The sequence below is a fragment of the Nicotiana attenuata genome, chromosome 6 (genome assembly GCF_001879085.1).
Source record: "Nicotiana attenuata strain UT chromosome 6, NIATTr2, whole genome shotgun sequence".
In the NCBI taxonomy this organism is placed as follows: Eukaryota; Viridiplantae; Streptophyta; class Magnoliopsida; order Solanales; family Solanaceae; genus Nicotiana; species Nicotiana attenuata.
The window spans coordinates 17,069,147-17,083,881 of NC_031994.1; the positions used below are offsets into that span (position 1 = coordinate 17,069,147).

The window sequence follows — 14,735 nt, forward strand, 5'->3', positions numbered from 1 at the left end:
GTGTTTTCACTCAGATTTATCTTTACATGAAAAGTGGCTAGATTTCGATTACTTTTGAAACTGAGCTATTTTCGAAGGACCACTTGTAAATCTGACTATTTTTGAATTTCTTCCTAATTTTTCCAATGTTTCCTTTTTTTTTTGTACGCCCAAATTTGAACAGCCTGCGTGTATTACATTCAAGTGACCAAAGCGACGCCGTCGCACGAAACCTGTTGGCTTCACAGAAAAATAAGACTAGGAACAACCAGCTGGGAGGGGGAGAAAGATGGCGGGTCAACTGAAAAACCCTAAAAAACAGTTTCAGCTAAACCCCAACTGGGCTCAGCTCCGTGAAGTATATTCACTTCCTCACTCCACTTTTTCACTTTTCTCTTCCTAACGAACTTTAATTTGTGTTTCTGATATCTATTATGCACTCTATTTCTCATTCTGCAGCAATTAAAGAGTTATGGCTTCAGAAAGCCTTCAGAAGCATCAGAAACAGAAACCCCTAATTCCATATTAGGTATAAATCAGTTTCCTTTTTTTAATTTTTTTTTAAGGTCTAAGCATTTGAAGTTTTCTCTGTTTTGTTGCTTACTTTGGTTTGTTGTCTATAGGAAAGCGGAAAAACAGGTCCAGTGATGACTCTGGCGATGCTCGGCCTAATCTTCTTATTCCAACTTCATCAGATTCAAGGTGAGTTTAGAAAAAAGTATGCCCTTTTTGTTGCTTCCTTGTATGGTTTTTTTTTTAGGGGGGGGGGGGGGGGCTGGGGAGGAGAGGGGGCCACTAGATTCATTATTTGTTTGGATACCTTTCATAAAAGATTAAATTTAGCATATTATATTGTTAGAGTAAATTATGGCTGTAAAAAGCTAAGCTTCACACTTTCCTGTTCTATTTAAACCTCCTATAATTCAAGCGTGATTGAGTAAAATCTTTAATGTTCTGCAATTTAATCATTAGCTGCATAACAGTGTTACAGATGTGATAGCAATGGATTGTGAAATGGTTGGTGTAAGCTCTAACAAAAGTGCTCTTGGGCGAGTCACACTGGTATTTATCAATCGTACCTTCTCATCTACGTTAAATACTTCTTCTACTACATTTAGCAAATGGTTTTACTAGCAACTGTTTTCGGTTGCTTCTAAGAATAATCTTTTGGTTAAATAGTTATAAGCGTAGACTGCACTAACATTTTAATAAGCCGTTTATATCCAACTGATAAGTTCTCTTCTAGCTGGACCTTCCTCTATTGAGTCAGGGACGGAGCTGCCCATGTCCAAGGAGGGTCAATTGACACCCCTTCGCAAAATTACACTGTATAGATAGGTCAAAAAATAAATTTTTATGCATATATACTATATGTTGAATCTCTTTGACTTTTGTGTGTGTTTAATTCTTTCTTTTTTTTGACTCTGCTCAACGAAAATCCTAGCTTCGCCAATGTTATGCATATCATTCTTCTTTCTTCTTATGGATATGTGAACTTTTAGTACAAGAATTTTTGATGTTGCTATGTTAAAGCTTCTAATTGTTTCCGTACAAAACAAAACGGACATGTTTTAATTGTCGTGGGTACATTCCATTAGTTGTTCTCGGTACAATATTGTTGTTTACGAAATGCCTCATTGCTTTTTTATTAGATTTATACATGTACAGTTAAATGCAAACCAACTTATGTCAGGTCAACAAATGGGGAAATGTGATATATGACGAATTTGTCCGTCCAGTTGAACGTGTTGTTGACTTCCGCACCAAAATAAGTGGGATTAGACCTCAACACTTAAAAAAAGGTTGGTTTCACTTCTCTCCGCACATTAGAAAAGTTACCAACAGATGGAGAAGTTTCTAGTCTGGTGTCTTGGAAGAATTATGACTACAGAAATGTCAATCCTTGCTAAAGAAGCAGAAGACTGAATTTTTTGTACTATTTGCATCTGCTTGACACCATTAACGATATCACTTCATCAAAAGAAATAAAATAAAGTAGAGACAGAAAATTGAAAACCTTTCTTCTGTTATTATAATTTAGCATGTTAAGTTACAGCCGTCTGAGAAGCAGTGTGGAATTACTTTTGCACGTTAAGTTGCAGCCATTCTAGAAGCATTGTCGAATTTTCTCAATTCTATTCATCTGATTTGATCCTTAAAATTTTCCCACGTGGAGTCAGAATGGAGATTTAGCTTCCTTTAAAAATGCAGATTCCCATCCCTATGCTCATAGATCATCACCATATTCTAGAGTTGAAGATCGTCTTACATGAAACTACTTTCAGAGCTGCAAACGTCAGACAGCTCCCCGGTCCCCTCCTGAAACCTATAATATCTCCTTTTCCTTAACAACTGGATGTTATGTAAAGATATTCATGAAACTATGCCATTTCTCTTTTGATTAAAATAGAATAATGAATAACTTCACAATTCCGTTTAGAAACCCATTAACAAATTCAAGCATTCAAACAAGAATCAAATCCACAAATAACGATCAATACACCATGTCTGTCAAAAACCTAATAGGAAACTACTCCATAAATGAGGAGAAGCACATCGTAATTAAGAAATAAGAACTAAAAAACATTACAACTAACTTCTGAATTCAAATGCGCATTTTTAATTGATTGTTGATGAAAAATGTATTTAATTCATTTGTCCTTGAGCTCTAGCCATCTTCTCAATTTTTCGTAGGTCAAAAGTTCCATTCAAAATTGTGTTTTCCATGTTTATACCGCGTAGAAACTACCTTGAACCAAAATACCTCTAATGAGCCGAAACTAACTTCATTACCTCGGAGAATAGCCTAGCATGCCACAAGGAGGATAAGGTTTTTTTATTTTTATTTTTTATTTTTGCATGTTTGGACTGATTAGGCTTGGCACCTCGTCAGGTGCAGTGCGCCGTGGTAGGTCATTTCTAAGCTTTCAACATTTTTCTTCAATTTTTCTCATGCACACTTGGTTCTCGGCCCCCGAACTTGATCTCAGTTGAAATTCTTAGACTTTTACTCTGACTTTGAAGCTCCTTTAGCTCCAAATTAGTTCCTTTGCTCGGAATCAAGCCTACACAACCAAACACACATGATAAGTATATAATACTCAGATTATAGGCAAACACGATTAAAGCATAAGAAATAACATGCGAAATGCAGCCAAAAACATATGTTTCTAACCAACCTTCATCTAGCATCTCGTTTATGGTAGGAAATTCTAAGATGGTTTTGACTACCATAGGTGATGCGAGACATTGAAAGCAACACGTTTAGTTGGGCATGTGATGTTGCTCCACTGGTACTTATGTGGGTCTTATAGAGAGAAATAAGAGAGCTTTTGGAGGTGTAGAGAATAATTTTGTAAATTTCAAAAATAACCTCTTATCCTTCTTTTTTGTGCCTCTATGAAGTTCCTAGATATACAAATCAAATGTTTTATAGAATTTTATACTTGTATACAAGTTTTTTTTAATTATAAATAATGGTGATGTTCGGCACAGCTTTTGCCCAACTTGATATGGGTGTTTTTCCCCTATCATTAATTCCTTTCGATAATAGTGGTGTCCGGACCACCTTGCACGCGCCTTAACTAAATTGATTGGCTTGGTACAAAATACTCTAAGTTCTCAATTATATCTAAAAAGAAAAGTAAGATTCATCGCATATTCTAAATAAAAAGAAAACAATAGTAAAATCTTTATAATTTGTTAACTTAAAGAAAGAAAGAATGAAGAAAAAGAAATAGCAAAAGTCAGGAGTGGTAGACAGAAGCGAGAAGAAAATGATGATAGGTTATGAAGAGGAAGAAAAAGGTAAAAGTGTAAATATAAAATTCTTAACGGATTAACGGTTTATCCGATAAGGAAATTTAATAATCCGCCTCCAAACCGCTGGCCGTTAATTATAAAATTTCAATCCGTTCACCAATCATAACCCCGATAATCCGATACCAACAAGCCAGTAAGTCAATTTTGCTGTTCGGTTAACGGTTACAGTTTGGTTTTGAACAACCTACCACCAACAGCCTTGAAAAAAAAAATTCTTTCTCTTCTCCCGGTTCATTGGAATCACCTTGGTCTTATCTCGAGGGAACAAATAGGCGTGCGCCTACTGATGTGATGATAATTCAAAAGTTTTTTTTGTGCAAAAAAGAAGGCCCTGTTCCTAGATCCCTTCCGTTCCGCTCGTTATCAATGATCCTTGCAAGCTAGAGTAGATTAAAGTTTCACTTATGTAGTGTCTCATAATGTCATAATTAGTGTTTCCAACTTTGAAGAGAGATCAAAACATTGAGAAATCAAGCTTCCTTGTTTTGGCTTCTACTGGACTGATGAAGTCAGCCAATTGTATTGCGTTATTAGTGGATGGTAAGTGAATGTGTATTTTGTTGTAGTAATGGGTGCTAGGAGTGTAACAACCTAATGAGGTGGAACCTAAACTAAAAGGTGGATGTCTAGCTGTTTTATCTACTTGAGTTGAGTAAACTAGAAATGAATTAACAAATATGAAGCAAAATGCAACAATCATTAAGAAAAGAGAAAGAAGTGATTTTGGCGAATGAATTGTTTGATTATTCCCTCAAGTATTTTAGTTTCTAATCTATATTCCTAATAAATATAAGGGTTTAACCATTTCCATATCTTCAAGGGGATAGATTCTTGCAATATATACAATCCCATAGTATACACATTCTTACCATTCCCTTTTAAGTTGTAGTGTACTTCTTGTATTCTTTTAATTTACCGCAAGTATACAATATTATGGAGACACCCGTGTTTTTGAGAGCGAGAAGCGCAAACAAGCGACAGGGGCTCGCCTCGCTTCAAAAGCGAAGCGCACGCTTCATTGAAGTGAAGCGCAATTCTTAAAAACATAAAGTAAACCTTGCAAAGAGACAATATAAATAATCAAAAAGTTCAATATATAACCCTATTATGATATAAGAAAAACAAACATAATGAAATAAACTAAAAATATAACACACACACACACACACACACACACACACACACACACACACACATATATATATATATATATATATATATATATATATATATATATATACACTGAAATCAACAACACCTTAATTAAATTAAATTTAATAACTGAAATCAGTAACATTTCAAAGTAAAAGGAAAAAAACTGAAAATAATAATAATAATAATAAAGTTTAATATACTAAAATCAACAAAGTAGCAACATTTCAAAATATAATAATTAAGTTTATAAACTGAAATACACACAAAAATTAATAAATAAAGGCTAAATAAGAAGAATAAAAGGAAAAAAAAGGACCGCTGGAACCCTAGCAGTGGGCAGTAGTGGACGCAACGGGAAGACGAAGAAAGAAGAGAGAAAAAAGGAGAAGAAGAAGAAAGAAGAAACAAAAGAAGTACCTGGACGGACTTCTGAAACCCTAGTAGCAGCAGCAACGATGCTCGATGGAATGGAAGAAGAGAATGAAATGTTTTCACGTTGGGGTCTATGTTTTGTGTGAGAAAGCACGGGAGAAAATATATTATTGATGTATATACATATGTTACAATGAGCCCTATATATATACACACATAACATGTCCTACTCCTAACATATATTGGATTAGGGTTATTTATTTACTCCTATTTACATGACTATTCTAACACTCCCCCTCAAGCTGGTGCATATAAATCATATGTACCAAGCTTGTTACATATGTAGTTAATACGAGGATCAGTGAGGGACTTGGTGAAAATATCTGCAAGCTGATCATTCGACTTCACAAACTTTGTAGCAATATCTCCCGAGAGTATCTTTTCTCTAACAAAGTGACAGTCAATCTCAATGTGTTTAGTTCTCTCATGGAACACTGGATTTGACGCAATATGAAGAGCAGCTTGATTATCACACACAAGTCCCATCTGACTAATCTCACCAAATTTCAACTCCTTGAGCAACTGTTTGATCCAAATTAGCTCACATGTCGCCATAGCCATTGCTCGATATTCTGCTTCTGCACTAGACCGAGCAACCACATTCTGTTTCTTGCTCTTCCAGGACACCAAATTTCCTCCTACCAAGACACAATATCCAGACGTAGAACGTCTATCAGAAGGTGATCCTGCCCAATCAGCATCTGAGTATCCAACGATCTGCTCATGGCCTCGACCCTCAAACAATAAACCTTTGCCTGGAGCTGATTTTATATACCGAAGAATGCGAACAACTGCATCCCAATGACTATCACACGGAGAATCCATAAACTGACTCACAACACTCACAGAAAAGGAAATGTCAGGTCTTGTCACTGTAAGGTAATTTAATTTACCAACCAACCGTCTATATCTTGCAGGATCGCTAAGAGGTTCCCCCTGTCCTGGCATAAGTTTAGAATTCGGATCCATCGGAGTGTCAACCGGTCTACAACCTGTCATTCCTGTCTCTTCAAGAATATCTAAGGCATACTTTCGTTGTGAGATCACAACACCTGAGCTAGACTGAGCGACCTCAATACCCAGAAAATACTTTAGTTTGCCCAGATCCTTAGTCTGAAAGTGTTGCAAGAGATGTTGCTTCAATTTAGTAATACCATCCTGGTCATTGCCGGTAATAACAATGTCGTCAACATAGACCACCAGATAAATACAGAGACTCGAGGCAGAATGCCGATAGAATACAGAGTGATCAGCTTCACTCTGAATCATGCCAAATTCTCGAATAACTGTGCTGAACTTACCAAACCAGGCTCGAGGAGACTGCTTTAGACCATAAAGTGACCGACGCAAGCGACATACAAGGCCACGAGACTCCCCCTGAGCAACAAACCCAGGTGGTTGCTCCATATAAACTTCATCCTCAAGGTCACCGTGTAAAAAAGCATTCTTAATGTCCAGCTGATAGAGGGGCCAATGGCGAACAGCAGCCATGGATAGAAAAAGGCGGACTGATGCTATCTTAGCCACAGGAGAGAAGGTATCACTGTAATCGAGCCCAAATATCTGAGTATATCCTTTGGCAACAAGACGAGCCTTAAGACGATCAACCTTACCATCCGGACCAACCTTGACTGCATACACCCAACGACAACCAACAGTAGATTTACCTGAAGGAAGAGGGACGAGCTCCCAAGTACCACTCGTATGTAAAGCAGACATCTCGTCAATCATAGCCTGTCGCCATCCTGGATGAGACAATGCTTCACCTGTAGACTTAGGGATGGAAACAGAGGACAAAGAAGATAGAAAAGCATAATAGGGTGATGACAAACGATGATAACTCAAACCGACATAATGGGGATTAGGATTAAGGGTGGCCCGTATACCTTTCCGAAGTGCAATCGGTTGATTAAGAGGAGACAAGTCCGCAGTATTAGCAGGGTCAGGTGCAGGACGTGAATCAGCTGGACCTGATGCTGGGCGCGGACGACGATGATATGTCAAAAGTGGTGTTCCTGTGGCAGGGAGTCTAGGAGGAGCCACACTAGACTCCTCAACGGTTGGAATGGATAAGACTTCTATAGCGGAAGGTGAAGGAGGAGCTATAGGAGACTCGGGTAAGACTTCTGTGGCGGAAGGTGAAGGAGGAGCTATAGTAGACTCCTTAAAGGTCGGTATAGGTAAGACCTCAGATATATCAAGGGGGTCAGAAAGGTCAGAAGAGGTAAAGAAAGGTTTAGACTCAAAAAATGTGACGTCAGAGGACATAAAGTACCTACGAAGATCAAGTGAGTAACAACGATATCCCTTCTGAACACGAGAATAACCAAGGAAGACACACTTGAGAGCACGAGGAGCTAACTTATCTTTCCCAGGGGCTAGGTTATGAACGAAACAAGTGCTCCCAAAAACACGAGGGGGAACAGAGTATACGGGTGATTGGGGAAACAATACTGCATACGGTATCTGATTCTGGATGGGAGAGGAAGGCATCCGATTAACTAAATAACAAGCTGTGAGAACTGCATCGCCCCAAAAACGCAGCGGAACATGAGATTCAATGAGAAGTGTGCGAGCAGTCTCAATGATGTGCCTATTCTTTCTCTCTGCAACCCCATTTTGCTGAGGGGTATAAGGACAAGAGGTCTGATGAATAATTCCTTGAGAAGTCATAAACTGCTGAAATTGAGAGGATAAATATTCTAAGGCATTATCACTGCGAAAAGTGCGAATGGAAACACCAAATTGATTTTTAATTTCAGCACAAAAATTCTGGAATATAGAAAACAACTCAGAACGATCTTTCATTAAGAAAATCCAAGTACATCTTGAATGATCATCAATAAAACTAACAAAATAACGAAATCCCAAGGTTGAACTGACTCTACTAGGACCCCATATATCAGAGTGAACTAAAGAAAAAATAGACTCTGCGTGACTCTCAATACTACGAGGATAGGAGGCTCGGGTATGTTTCCCGAGCTGACATGACTCACACTCTAATGTGGATAAACTAGACAAACCAGGCACCATCTTCTGAAGCTTGGATAAGCTTGGATGTCCTAAACGTCTGTGAATTAGGTCCGGAGGATCTGTAACTAGACATGCCTTGGAGGATTTTAGGGAGTTAAGGTAGTAAAGCCCTTCTGATTCAAGTCCTGTTCCAATCGTCTGCCCTGTACTGCGGTCCTGCATAATAAAAGAATCATCAATAAAATATATACCACAATGGAGGGCACGAGTCAAACGACTAACAGATGCAAGATTAAAAGGACAGCCAGGGACATAGAGAACGGAATCTAGAGTGACAGAGGGTAGGGGATTCGCTTGTCCAACTCCTTTTGCTTTGGTTTGAGACCCATTGGCTAAAGTAACAGTGGGAAGAGACTGTGAATACGCAATATTTGACAAAAGTGATTTATTACCAGAGATATGATCAGAAGCGGCTGAGTCCACAACCCATTGTCCAGGAGGACTAGACTGGGAAACACAAGCAAAAGAATTACCAGCAACAGAAGTATTAGTCTGAGCAACAGAAGCTACTTGTGGAGATGTCTGCTTACTTGCTCGATACTGAAGGAACTCATTATACTCCCCTTCAGATAAAGAAAATCCCTGGTTACCTGTAGTCTCAGTCTGAGCAACATAAGCATTTTTGGTTGGGCGGCCATGTAAAGAATAGCATACATCACGAGTGTGTCCAAGTTTATGACAATAGGAGCACTTGGGTCTAGATCTTCCAAAACGACCTCCTCCTCGTCTATTCTCCATAGTATGAGATGCCCGATTGTCCACTGATTGGGATACGAGGACAGATGAGTCAAGTGTCTGTGATGAGCTCACTGGGTGACTAGGTGCTGCAGCAAGGCGAAGTAATCGAGAGAATAATTCATCAACTGAGGGGACGGTTGGACTAGCCAAAATCTGGTCACGTACTGAATCAAGGTCATTAGGGAGTCCAGCGAGTGTAAGAACTAGAAACATCTTCTGTCGTTGCTCTTGTTGTTTTTCAATACTAGCAGAAACTGGCATCAACGTCTCAAATTCTTCCATGACTGCCTGAACTTGTCCCAAGTAAGTAGACATATCTAATTCCTGTTTCTTCAAGCTTGTCATTCGCGATATTACATCATAGAAACGAGATATGTCATTAGTGTATAGATTACGAGCCTTTTCCCAAACTAAATAACATGTCTGGAATGGACGGAACAAGGGCATCAACTTGGAATCAATAGATCGCCACAGGATACTACATAACTGAGCATCGACCTTCTCCCATTGTGTTTTGGCCTTTTCATCACCTTCGCTAGCCTTTTTTGTTAAATGATCTTGAACTCCTTGACCTTTACACCACAACTCGACAGATGAAGCCCAATCTAAGTAGTTTGAACCTCCCATTAAAGGTTCTGAGGTAATCATAACACCGGAACTGCCAGAACTCGGGTTTCTAGACCCGAAAGCATCGGCTCCCAAAGACATGGTTGGATTATCACTAAATAACAAAAAAGAATCAACTGAAAATTCTCTGAGACAGATGAAGAAAACACTGTGTTTGCCGGAAAAGTACTGTAGCTGCCGGAAAAATCAGTGTAGTCGCCGGAAAAACTCAAAGTGGTCGGAATTAAAAAATAAAAATATGGACAGGCTCGGAATTGCAGGGCGATCCAACTGTCCTGAAGAAGCGAAGCCGAAAAATGGCCGGAAGAGGCCTCACGCGCCGGCGCGTGGGACAGACGCGCCGCCGGCGGCAGAGTTCCGACAGGCGCGTGACGGCGCGTGGAGGGCTATTTTCCGGTGATTTTTTCTGGGGTTTGGTCGGATCTCTCTTGGGAACCTTGTGGTGGTGTTGGATTTTGCACAACACTGTTAATTAGTGACTTTGACGCAATAAGTCACTTAGGTCACCGGAAAATTGCACGGTGACTGAGTTCTTTCTTCCCGAAAGTCGCTGGAATGATGCACAGCGATATGTTTCTCACTAAAGCTCTGATACCATGTGAGAAAGCACGGGAGAAAATATATTATTGATGTATATACATATGTTACAATGAGCCCTATATATATACACACATAACATGTCCTACTCCTAACATATATTGGATTAGGGTTATTTATTTACTCCTATTTACATGACTATTCTAACATTTTGTATAATAAAAAAAGACCCAATCTTTTTCTAAAAAAAATTCGCTTTTTCGCTTCTCGCTTTTGCGTTGCTTCTCGCTTTAAGTGTTGAAGCGATCGCTTTTGAAAATCGCGTCGCTTTAGCTTCAGAAAAGCGATGCACTGTCGCTTCGCGTCGCTTCTTGCTTAAAGCGACGAAGCGATCGCTTTTTTAAATACTGGGAGTCGCAAAGTGATGTTGTAAGAATATACTACAACAACAACAACAACAACAATCACCCGGTATAATCCCACAAGTGGGGTCTGGGGAGGGTAGGATGTACGCAACTTTACTCCTACCCTGGAAGGGCAGAGAGACTGTTTCCGATAGACCCTCGGCTAAAGAAGGTGAAAGGAGCCCTCATAGCAAGTAATAGCAAGACAAATAATTAGAAAACTAAATCGAAGATAGCAACAGAGAATATGAAAGGGGTACCGATAGCAAGTAATAGCAAGTTAATATATTTAGAAAACTAAATCCAAGGTAGCAAACGAGAATATGAACGAAGTACTGCTAGCAAACTACGAAATTACCGATGTCAAGTAATAACGGAACAAGACATGCGAATATAGCAAACTAAGGAAAGAAAGGGTACCATAATAGCACTAATACTATCGAACTAGAGAAGACAAAGGGAAACGCACGACTACCTACTAACCTTCTACCCTAATCTTCAACCTCCACACCCTTCTATCTAGGGTCATGTCCTCGGTTAGTTCAAGCTGCGCCATTTCCCGCCTGATCACCTCTCCCCAAGACTTCTTTGGCCTACTCTACCCCTCCTATCACCTCCCAAGGCCAACCTCTCACATCTCCTGACTGGGGCATCTGTGCTTCTCCTCTTAACATGTCCGAACCATCTCAACCTTGCCTTACGCATCTTTGCCTCCACAGGGGCCACTCCCACCTTGTCCCGAATAACTTCATTCCTAATTCTATCCAATCTAGTATGCCCACACATCCATCTCAACATCCTCATTTCCGCTACTTTCATCTGCTGGACATGGGAGTTTTTGACTGGCCAATACTCTGCCCCATACAACATAGTCAGTCTAACCACTGCCTTGTAGAACTTACCCTTAAGTCTCAACGGCACATTCTTATCACACAAGACACCGGAAGCAAACCTCCACTTCATCCGCTCCGATACGGTGTGTGAAATCCTCATCTATCTCCCCATCCTTCTGAATTATAGATCCCAGATACTTGAAACTCTCTCTCCTGGGAATAACTTGCATATCGAGTCTCACATCCCCGTCCGCCTCTTGGGTAACTTGCATATCGAATAACTTGCACTCCAAGTATTCTGTCTTGGTCCTACTCAACTTGAAACCCTTAGACTCCAGAGTATGTCTCCAGACCTCCAGCCTCTGGTTAACGCCACCTCGCGTCTCATCAATCAGGACTATGTCATCCACAAATAACAAGCACCAAGGCACCTTGAAGAAAATAGCATATCATATCTAGGAAATCAATCCTTTACTTATCTACAACTTGAGAATAAAAACTGAAATTCACACTTCACAAGCTATAATAAGTATTCCACAAGATTTCTCATAATTTAGAGATATTTTTATTTTTTTGAATTATTTTTAACCGGATCCCGCACCCGTACCATACTTGGATCCATATTCCGGAATCTTAGAATTTACATCTTGAAGGATCCGACCTCTAGATCCGTACCCGTGTCGGATACCCGCACCCGTGTCCGAGCAACTTAGATAGTCTGTTGGTTTATCCGTAATCTGAAAGGTTTATTATTTTGTTTTGTATTAATGGTTTTTAGCGGTCAGTTTGAACTAGTACTTGCTTGACTTTGATTTGGACAAGTATTTATGGACAGGGTAATTCCATTTTGGTGAACACCGCTGTCTGCAAGTTATATGCTCAAAGCTTATCAAAAATATTTTATTTGGTTTGTCTGAATAACGTGCACTTATGATGTTATCTGCAGCTAAAGATTTTCGCATCGTTCAGACGGAGGTGGCTGAACTAATAAAGGGAAGGATTCTTGTCGGCCATGCTCTGAGAAATGATTTTAAGGTAACTGTGCACCTTCTCAGACTTTGCGTCTGGAGTACTTTCCATAACTTTTTGAGAATTTTTTCCTGTACAGGCCTTGTTATTAAACCATCCAAAGCAGGATATTCGTGATACTTCTGAGTTTCAACATTTTCTGAGGTAATTTTCACCCCGCCCCTGCCTCCCCACCAAAAAGAAATGCTTGGTTCCTTGCGGCTTTCAGCTATTAGCCTGTATTTTAGATGCAATATGGTTCTGACATTGGGTTGATAAAGTAGGGAAGGACGCAGTCGCGCGCTTCGGCACCTTGCCACTGAAGTCCTTGGAGTGGAGATTCAAAACGGAGAGCACTGCCCAGTTAGTTCTATGCTTTTAATGACTTTATTGTGCTCTTATACTTTATTTTCTTGTAGTTTTTCATCCTAACAAATGGAATCCTTACTGTATGTGCTTTAATGTAATGTAGTGTTTGAATCTGGTTTTACAGAATTGAGTCTCAAAATTTGAATTTTATAGCAGCTTGTCAGTTTATTATCCTAGGTCCATATCTGAATGATGTCTTAACTTGTATCCATAATGTTGTGCAGATAGAAGATGCCCGTGCTGCTATGATGCTTTACCTAAAGCGCAGAAAGGAATGGGAAAAGAGCGTCAAGGACTTTGTAAGGCTCAAGGAGAAACAGAAAAAGCGCAAACCAAAGAAAAAAACAGGCGTATTGAGAAGACCTGCATCTGAATAATGCTGAAAATTCTTCCTAATGAGATGATCACTCAAATTTATCTCTTTGCTCGTTACATGCGTCAAATTACTGACTAGGGGGGGAGCAAGAGACCTGACTAAAACATGGTAGAGGAATGTTGAAGGATGTGAGGTGCTCCAGGTAAGAAATATAATTGGACCCTCTATCACTATTGTGGTCTGCCAAATTTTGTGCTCGCGGGACCTTATTTTAGTTTAAAGAATCACGATATGGATCCACCCAAGACTGGTTCTTCTAATGAAAGAAGGAAAATCGTCTCTTCTTTCGTGCTTTTTCACCGAAGAACTGCCAGTCTTTTGTGCTAGATTCATATAGCCTAAGCTTCCATGTTAGTGCTTTGCTTACCTCTTGTAGAATTGAGCAGTCGTTTCATATGTACTATCTTTTCCTTTTGGAAAAGAACGGGACCTCATCAGAACTAAAAATTGTAAACCAGGGCAATTAGGAAAAGAGTTACTAGAATTCTATTTACAGTGCCATATTTTGCTTACAGCATTTTCCAGAGGGGCTTTTGTTTGATTCTAATTGAAGTTTTGCAGAACAGTTTGTATCATATGAAACAATATTGGACTGAGGAGTTACTGTGCTGGTAGTTGAAAAGTGGTGATAGTCTACTAATGGAACTGCTGATCATTGTAATCTCTCTTCTTCTTTTCTGTAGCTGAGCATATACCATTCTCGGCCTTTTGGCTAAGATCAGGTGTAATATCTGTTCTTATCAGATTTGATACGTGGTTCATCAGCTCACATGATATTAACTCAATTTTCTGTTGCTTGAGCTTACTAAATCTGTGTATCTGGCAATTGGAACTGTATCATGTGAAATTGAGATAACCTTTGGCTATTGACACGAAAGGCTTGGAGTTCATCTGTAACTTTTACGTACCAAAAATCATCAGATAATTGTTCAACTATTCAAGTCAATTAGCAATAGTAGCTCATTTGTTAGTGAAATAGCAGGTCCACAGCTCAGTTGCTGGAATTTGCTTGGGAGGAAGTTCACAAAGTGAAATTATCCTCATGAATCAGCTATTGTTCAGCTCATGCATGCAAGTTGGGGTGACAGACATTAGTGAACTTTTCCATATTGTTTTAGTTTCGTTGAAGAAAATAAAAATACTCCTTAAAAAGATGAAAACAAGGTTAGTTTGGTCTTTTAGGTGTCTTTTATCCTCGAAAGCGAACTCCTTTTATTTATTCCATGTTGGATTAGTATAATTCTTTTTACTTCCCCAAGGAGCTCTCCACTTTGCTCCCTTGGTGACTCGAATGTGTAATTTCAAGATTGGAAATGCAAGGTGCTTACCACTTGAGCAACTCACTTCATTGTAGATCAATATAAATTAAAACTGAAATTGTAGTATAAAATTATATATCGCTTATACGGAAACAATACGCAA

The 14,735-nt window shown here is 39.3% G+C and overlaps 1 protein-coding gene across 1 annotated transcript; it reads left to right on the forward strand.

Moving 5' to 3' along the window:
• On the forward strand, positions 209 to 14,246 carry LOC109226653 (RNA exonuclease 4). Its single transcript, XM_019391473.1, has 9 exons — positions 209 to 337; positions 439 to 508; positions 603 to 681; positions 963 to 1,041; positions 1,673 to 1,781; positions 12,507 to 12,595; positions 12,669 to 12,733; positions 12,853 to 12,931; positions 13,162 to 14,246. Exons 1-9 carry the CDS (start codon positions 269 to 271, stop codon positions 13,312 to 13,314), a joined length of 792 nt encoding a protein of 263 aa, XP_019247018.1. The 5' UTR covers positions 209 to 268; the 3' UTR covers positions 13,315 to 14,246.